The sequence below is a fragment of the Camponotus floridanus genome, unplaced genomic scaffold (assembly GCF_003227725.1).
Source record: "Camponotus floridanus strain SB8 unplaced genomic scaffold, Cflo_v7.5 scaffold24, whole genome shotgun sequence".
Lineage (NCBI taxonomy): Eukaryota > Metazoa > Arthropoda > Insecta > Hymenoptera > Formicidae > Camponotus > Camponotus floridanus.
This window is the reverse complement of record NW_020229370.1, coordinates 2,159,234-2,167,760: the sequence shown is the minus strand read 5'-3', so window position 1 is coordinate 2,167,760 and position 8,527 is coordinate 2,159,234. Positions and strand designations below refer to the sequence as shown.

Here is an 8,527-nt window from a genome sequence, read left to right as displayed (position 1 = left end):
CGTGCTAAAATGTACGACGAGAAACAAACCCTTGACACGTTTGTCTTCCTCTTTCTTTTCTTTCCTCATTAAAAATGCAGCTGTTTCGTTCTATCGCCCGAAGATCGCATTCGATGTTTATGCACGATAAAGACCAAGGGACCGGGAACGGTTAACGCTAAATGCGCTAAAGGCGTACGGGGCCCTTGTAATCGGCATTTTACGCGCTGACGATAAACATCCAGCATTTATAATCCCCTGCTCGTTAGAGTCAGCGATGAAGAGATACGGCTTATTCATCTCAGCGCTTTGATATACCTTCTTCCCTTTAATTATACCGTTACGTGTGCAATCGCCCTCGTTAATTAACATCGGCTGCGCCTCCACCTTCAATTTGTATCTTGTACCGGAACCGCGCGTCGATCCTTTGGTGCGCGCTATCTTTTGAAGAAATCGTGCAATTTTTTCCCGTTGATCTCGAATCATCTCCGATTACATGTAATCTCAACATAATCGATAATTTTTCAAAAATCATGATCATAGCGTGCTATGCATTGAAAACTGAAATTTGACTAATCAAAACAAAAGGACAAACATTTTTTTGCCCTGATTGATCAACTTTCTTTATCTCTTAATTTTTGGCGCATAGTCTGATATGGGCTTTGCAGACGATGATTGCTTCATTTTTTAAATACGAACAGTAAAGATCTTTAAGGGATATTTTTATTAAATTTTTAAGAAAAATATCCTGATATTCCTGTATTTAAATTCAACTTGATTCTTTGTTTGCGATAAAATAAAATTATAAACTTACTCTTCATCAAGATTTTTTGCTTTATATACTTTGATATGCTTTATTTTTATTTCTAAAACATTCGCCAACAAGTTGGACATTATCTTTATCAATTTTGGGCAGAAATTGTCGCTTATAAATTTATTAATAATTTACAAGAATATTTTTTTATTAAATTCCTTCGAAAGCTTCCTTCTAATTAACAATATTTTCTTTTGATATAGAAGCTGCAAATATGTTTGTCGCGCTATTGTGATATTTTATCAAGATACTCATTAAGTACATTTGTCTCTCCGAGCGCGGTGATACGATAATCGCCACCGATTAATCTACCCCTCGTCTCTAATCAAAGGGACACGCGCACGATCGATCACCTTAATTACAGTAGATTCTGTTCCCTTTTCTCGACCACCGCTTAACCGGGTAACATTAATCGAAGGCTTTTTTACACGTCGAAACGTCCGAGAAAAATGTTAGATTCGATTCGATCGTTATCACGTTTCTTGTACATTTTTCTTCCCAGAACAAATCGTCTCTTTCCATTATTGTATGTTGGATACTTTTTATTAATCAAATATACAAGATATAAAAAAAAAATATTCATTTTGCACAAAGATTGAAGCAACAATCTTTTATCAACTTAAAAGTAGGCTACAATTATCGGTTAAATATAATACTAACTAGTAAAATATCAACGCGCATGTTTTTTTATTATAGATGTTTCTTTTTTATTATAGATTCATATAGATATTCCTTTTTCGATATTCGCCAATACAGAAAAGTTTACAATGTTTCCTCCATTAAATATCTTTTTCCATTATAAATGCTTTAATATAAATTTAATATAATCTTATAGATATATGAAATATCTTTACTTATTACACTAGTGATATATAATTTAGGAATTTAGGAATTTAACTTTGACAATTGTTTATTGCAATGAACAATTGTTTACTGCAATGAACAATTTGTTTACTGCAAGAATGACTTATTATAATGACTTACTATATGAGATATAATTTAATTACATAGAAAAAATGTACAATTGATTAACAAAGTGATTAAGTATCCTAAATTATACAATTCTTCGTACCTCAAAAAATCTCTTCAAATAAAAGATTTGCCCTACTGTCACACATACTAATACCATGGCTTCGAAAAATGCCCACACTACAACTCGAAAGTTTGTACTTTCGTTGATCGCTCTGTGATTGCGATCGCGAACCTAAAAAGGTAACATCTTATGAAATCTTTACTGTTCATATATATAAAATTTCTTTGTTCAAATACCTGCATATATTCCTGTTCATTCTTTACACCCCATAAACTGGTGCTCAAATCTTTAATCATGTCATCTAATTTTCCATGATTACTATCTCCTTCTTGAGCTTCCCCGACAGCATTTTCATCATTCTGTTTTCGATTTTCATCAATATCCATATTGAACATCACTACTTTCGGTGTCATTGTACTTTTTTGATTACTAAAGCAGTAGGTATAAACACCTGTGGTATGCGCAGCAAATGTATATTTTCCACTGCTCTCTCGCTCACCTTGATAAATTATTCTACCATCGGGACCAACTATCTTTACATCTATATCTAAGAATCCACCTTCTGCTATTTCAAACGTAAGACCTGTAAATATCACATATAAAATATATCCATTAATGTATTACAATTATAAATATATTATAATAATAATTTTGAAGAAATGATCAAAAATCTTAAATTGATAAAAACTATATTATCCTAAATATTTATTATTATTATATTTTCATATATCATTAAAACATAAACTGGAATAAAATCAAATCAAATGTATTATACAAAATATGTAGATAAATTTTAGAAAATTAAATAATAAAAATTATTTATTACAAAAGAATCAAAATCTGTCAAATGAATAATATGGATACATAATAATAAATGCATACACATATAAAACAAATAAAAATAAATACATACAAGAAATAAACATCAGCAAGAGTGTGTGTAAAAATTACCAGTGCTCGATAAGATAAACGACAAAATTAATTAAAATTATGCTGGTTTAAATTTTTGTCAAAAAAAAAAAAAAAAACAAGGAGAAACGCAATATGTAAGAACTAACCCATCTTGGTGCCGAAATCGACCTTATCAAAAAAACATTCCTCTGCATGCGCGTCCACAGTGATAAAGTAACAACGCGCGTTGACGATAAATATGACGAGGAACATGCAGAAAATGAGCCACTTCATTTTTTCTAACGGATGTTAATTATACAATCATAAAAATGACATATGCTTTCTCTCCTTTTCAATCAGTCACCACCTCACAGCGGCATGTTGCTACCACAGCGCCACGTATGCAATTCACCACGGATGCTGCGATCGGAGAGAAATCTGTGAGAGGCTGTTTTTCGTAGAACGTGTATGGGCTCCTGCACACAGGACGCGGCAACACTTGCCGTACGGCGGAAGCCGACGCGATACCCAATCAGCAGATACGTAACATCTACCGCGCATCAAAGTTGAACTCAATCCAACTTTTGTATTGGCTATCGCGTCGGCTTCCGCCGTACGGCAAGTTTTGCCGCGTCCTGTGTGCAGGAGCCCTAAGGGCCTATCCAGACAAACTTGCATAGGTGCATATGCATAACATAAGACCATATGGACCAATGAGCATCGAGTATTATGTTATGTAAGTCAATATAGCGATTTAATACTCGATGCTCATTGGTCCATATGGTCTTATGTTATGCATATGCACCTATGCAAGTTTGTCTGGATAGGCCCTTATTAAAGCTAAAATAACGTTGGTGCAACCGAGCCTTATAAGCTTTCTGATTGGCTACAAGCCACTTTTAAGGCCCAATTCCACGATCCAGTTAATCCGAGTTTAAGTAGTGAATGGATCAATCAGGACCCAGTTTAACGTATTAAACTCCGATTAACTCGAGTTGTGGAACTGGGCCTAAAAGCACTTTTATCGATAAAAGAGGATTCATAATATGGACCCTATAGTTCAATGCAGTTCCCATTCCAGGTTATATATAGTTCAGTGACTATACTGTATGTATGTACAATATATACATATATATCTACTTCTTATCTATATATGCATACATATGCATATATATCAATTCATCTGATAAAGCCAAAAGAAAATTAAGACAATTTTTTTTTATAAGTTACAATCTCTTGCAACGCGCAAAGAACAGTTTTTACGGCCAATAAAATTCTATAAATAGTAACTATGCGGGCGATTAGGGGTCTCTATAGTTGTTAGACAGATATATCGGACAAATTATTCAAGTACATTAACCATCAAGTTCATAATGATAGGTCGAAATTTGCCAGTATTTTTCACTTGGAGAAAAGGCTTGTCTCGATCGATTAAAAATTTACATTCTTCCTGTTGTCAATGTTTGGTTAATAATCTCTTATTGTAGGTATTCATTGAATGTATCTTTAATTTTTTTGTTTTTTCTCATATATATTCTTTATCTTTAACTTTTTGTTTTCAGATCGGCTCCGGTAAAACTCTCTTATGCTTCGTACGAATCGGTAAAGGAAAATGATCAAAATGCAGAACAACCTATTATAATAATGCACGGTCTCTTTGGCTCGAAAAGCAACTGGAATACGCTATCAAAATCAATTCATCGAAAAACCAAGCGCAAAGTAATTAGCTTTGGTATTTTATGAATTAAAATTTATAATTTTAAAATCAGGTGAAAATTTTTTGATATTTCTTTTGAAGGTACAATATATTTTTTTTACATTGTTAATTATATCTGCAAAAGATACAGCTATCTTATATATTTTGTACTTAAACAAATTAATATATAACAGGTCATAGTAGTAGATGCCAGAAATCATGGTGATTCTCCACATTCGTCAAACATGTCATACAAGGATATGGCGGAAGATGTAATCCATCTTTTGAATGATCTAGGCTTTGAAAAGGCTATTCTAGTTGGCCATAGTATGGGTGGCTCAGCCATGATGTATACAGCTTTAAATTTTCCACAACATGTTGAAAAATTAGCAGTTGTCGATATGTCTCCCGTAAAAACCAGTCCTAGTCTTATGGAGATAAAGAAAATCTTTAAAGCAATGGATTTAGTAACGGCAGATGGAAGTCCTACCTTATCAAAAGCACGTAAAATAGTGGACCAACAACTTGAAAAGTCTATTAAATCTAGCGCATTACGTCAGGTAATATTATCTTACCTCCCGTTTTAAGCTTAAAATAAAAGTCACATCTGTAGCACATTTTTTTATAGTTTTTAATAGCAAATTTGGTAGAAGAGGACTCGGGAAAGTACAAGTGGCGAGTGAATTTACCAGTATTGGAGCAAGTATTCTCAACTCAGATAGCTGTATTTCCCAAGATAGAGTCAAAGATCTATGAAAATCCGACGTTATTCATAGGTGGTGGAAACAGTGATTATATTCGAGTAGAAGATCATGACGCGATCAGGAAGCTATTCCCTTTAGCAGAATTTCATTATATAGATGGAGCAAATCATTGGGTTCACGCAGACAAACCTATCGAATTCGTCGATCTTTTAACGAATTTTATAAACCGTACAGTTTCGTGATGCTTGTAAATATATTTAAAAAAATAATCGTAAATTGTTTGTAAATATATACATGTATTTCAAATGAATTCCACGTTGCAGAACAATGTGAAAAATATTCAAACAATATGTAGTGTAAAAGTGAAAAGAAACCGTATATTATGCAATTGTGATCAAAAGCGCCATTAAGCGTCAAAAAGCGCCGTCATTAATTTCTCTCAGTTTTTCGCATATATTAATGTGAGAACTATATAGACTTTACTTAAAAAATTAGAGAGCAGACTTAATGGAATCAGATACAATTCCATTCCAAAGGCCATATATTAATATGTATTTGAATAATGACTCATTAATATATCAAGAAGAAATATTAGTCAATATATTCTATAAAACTACGTATTTTACCTCAATAGTAACTTATAAATAAATATTTTGCATAAAAAAAAAATAGGAACTATAATGTTTTTCAACAAATCAAACAGTTTTAGATTAAAGCACTTCTATTGCAACAACATTCGCGTATTCAGACTTAATTGCCAATCCGCGAAATTCTAAGCTCGTTTCTGTGCCGAAAGTGACAAAACGTCAAACACTAACCCAAGTGCAGTCTTGATCGTCATTATCTCGCTGTAACATGTGATGATGTGTATAATTCTATATACAAAATATCCCGCAGCACTATATACAAACATTCGTAAGAAGGTAAAGCACTGTAAACTGAATAGATAAGTCTTATACCGTTTGACGATTTTCGCAATAATAACAGAAATATTAAATATTGTCGGATGAATGGGAGAAACGTTCAAGTAGTCGTTCAAGCTATAGCACTGCTCGTGTCAGGTATTGTTTGTTCGCGACGAGAAGAAAGACAGCGCTCCGCTACCGATGGTTATATCGCTTATCCATCAGGGCGGCTGAGCGCTTCTCCCATTCGTCCGATTTTAATATTTAATATTTCTGTTATTATTGCGAAAATCGTAAAATGGTATAAGACTTTTCTCTTCAGTTTACTGCGCTCTATCTCCTCTGAACGTTTGTATATAGTCCGGCGAGACATCCTGTATATATACATATATATATATATATATATATATATCACTTGCAATAATATTAATCAACAAATCGCGCACACTACAATATATCATGTGTGTGTCCACCATTGTATGCATAGTCGGCCTTATTGTGCATCACAAGCTGATTGTCGACGAAATAAAATGAGTCGGATCGCGTTTCAAATGGATTCGCAATCATTTCAGAAACTGGAAAGATATATGCATTGTTTATCAAACATGAAATTTTTTGCTTATAGATGATTGAGTATATTATTGTTGATTTGCTGGAAACATTCTTCAACTCACCTAGTTCCGCAGGCAATGTCGGAAACTCGTAAATATGCTCGCATGTATTTTTGCTGTTTGGTATGCAAAATCCAAATTGGAAATCAAAGGTTTTCAGCAATCTATCTCGGAAAAAGTGTCGTTCTATCATTCGGAAATTATTGATTGGCTTAGGCCCTACGAGAAACTCGATTGTCGCTCCGACCGTTTTTAATTTGAGAAATTGTGGTGTGAATTGATATCGCACAAAACGTCCTGTGTTTGTATCCTCAGATCCGAGCTCTTCGCAATCTGGTTCTGGTTCTTGATGGACATCGCATTCTGATAGATATAAGTGATTAAAAATGATTATTTCGTATGTGCAACATTAACATTTAAATTTCGATTTGTATTTAATATTTATATTCACAATCACACATAAGATTGTTTAATCTTTCTCTTCTGAATTATATATGTTTTAGTTTATTAACTGTATTAACTGTACGTTGCATAAATAATTTTGATGAATAATGTTCATAAATAATGTTGATAAATAATTTCCTTTATACATTTAATTGATGGTTACAGTCATTATATATACATTACATTCATCAACATTTAAAAATTAGTATTAAATTATATAATTATAAATTTATTGAAAATATTAAATAATTAATTTATATAAATATAAAAATTAATTATAAACTTAATACCTAAGCTACATATATATATTACATACCACTAGCAGGAGGCTTTGTTATCTCAAACAATACAGCGCCAGTTTCTAAATCTCTAATCTGAAATCTTGTGAAGTCTATATCGTAGACATTGGCCTCCGGAGAGCAGAGATACTCTGGAAACAATTATCCATATGTGAAAATAATTCGTTATATATAAGAGATTACCCAGACAGCACGAAAAGGCCAAAAGATGTCTTAAAGATGTCTAAAGGACTTTAAGACGTTTTTAAGTCGTCTTTCAGATGTCTTTTGGACATGTGTGCTGTCTGGGTAGTAAGGTGCGACACAGTGTTTAATCGAACGGAAACAAATCGTTCGTACTATCTGTAATAGTAGGTAATCGTAGCACCATTTCTGGAGTCACCGGGCCACCCTCGATCCCGTCGACGGCGTTCTTCGGATCCACTGTTGACGAGGTGTACGACGCAATTGCCTCGTTCGACTTGTTTTCGCTGTCCACGCTCATAATTTATTCACGGGACCGAACATAAGAGAATCAAGTGCGACATTCGATTAAAACGACGATCAGAAATGGCAATCACGATTATGATTGTTAACAATGTCGATCGGCGAATGTCGTGATGTTATATTGCACGTCTACCGAGTCGTCGCCGGCACGTTTGTCGCGACAATCACTGTACGATTTATCATTTTATGTAGATCAGTCGTCATTATACGTATGTCACTTGGTGTTGGTTTGCGTCTCGCGTCTGCGACCGTTTCCAAGGTGTAAACATCCTGTGACAGGAAACTTATAGAGGCGGATTTCGACTGAAAAAAATGCCGTTGATGTTTTATGTACACTGCGCGACAACGATTCGTTCCATGGTCCCTCTCGCGAGGCAAGGGGAGCGTAGCTTCTAACCAATCAGCCATTGCCACGCTGCCAGCTAATTGGTCACTTCTACGCTCCCCTTGCTCCGCGAGAGAGGGGTCACGGAACGAATCGTTGTCGCACAGTGTACGTATATACTCGATAGATGATAGCTGTGTTCCGATATTGACTCCGGAAACTTGTCATCCTCATTTTGACTTTTTTTTAATCGTTTTGAAATCGTCTGAAGAAATATCCTTAGAAATTATCAAATATGGTTTTGGTTTTTATTTAAAAAAACAATTATCTCACAAACGTT

The 8,527-nt window shown here is 34.1% G+C and overlaps 3 protein-coding genes across 5 annotated transcripts; 1 reads left to right on the top strand and 2 right to left on the bottom strand.

The window, feature by feature from the left end:
* Window positions 1-1,647: 1,647 nt before the first annotated feature.
* Window positions 1,648-3,127, bottom strand: LOC105256942 (transmembrane emp24 domain-containing protein 2). The gene is made up of 3 exons (XM_011267237.3): window positions 2,885-3,127; window positions 2,063-2,409; window positions 1,648-1,997 (listed from the first exon to the last, which is right to left on the bottom strand). Exons 1-3 carry the CDS (start codon window positions 3,009-3,011, stop codon window positions 1,848-1,850), a joined length of 624 nt encoding a protein of 207 aa, XP_011265539.1. The 5' UTR covers window positions 3,012-3,127; the 3' UTR covers window positions 1,648-1,847.
* Window positions 3,128-3,662: 535 nt separating this feature from the next.
* On the top strand, window positions 3,663-5,462 carry LOC105256943 (protein ABHD11). 3 transcript variants are annotated; one of them, XM_025408995.1, is made up of 4 exons: window positions 3,663-3,824; window positions 4,280-4,436; window positions 4,608-4,973; window positions 5,042-5,462. In XM_025408995.1, the coding sequence occupies exons 1-4, from the start codon at window positions 3,781-3,783 to the stop codon at window positions 5,357-5,359; spliced, it is 885 nt and encodes a 294-aa protein (XP_025264780.1). In that variant the 5' UTR covers window positions 3,663-3,780; the 3' UTR covers window positions 5,360-5,462. The 3 variants fall into 3 exon arrangements, with proteins under 3 accessions (XP_025264780.1, XP_025264781.1, XP_011265541.2); XM_025408996.1 differs by having other exon boundaries at window positions 3,670-3,828; XM_011267239.3 differs by lacking the exon at window positions 3,663-3,824 and adding an exon at window positions 3,878-4,200.
* Window positions 5,463-5,820: 358 nt separating this feature from the next.
* Window positions 5,821-8,139, bottom strand: LOC105256944 (protein unc-119 homolog). Its single transcript, XM_011267242.3, has 4 exons — window positions 7,716-8,139; window positions 7,394-7,507; window positions 6,697-6,996; window positions 5,821-6,597 (listed from the first exon to the last, which is right to left on the bottom strand). Exons 1-4 carry the CDS (start codon window positions 7,858-7,860, stop codon window positions 6,470-6,472), a joined length of 687 nt encoding a protein of 228 aa, XP_011265544.1. The 5' UTR covers window positions 7,861-8,139; the 3' UTR covers window positions 5,821-6,469.
* Between the last annotated feature and the right edge of the window lie 388 nt (window positions 8,140-8,527).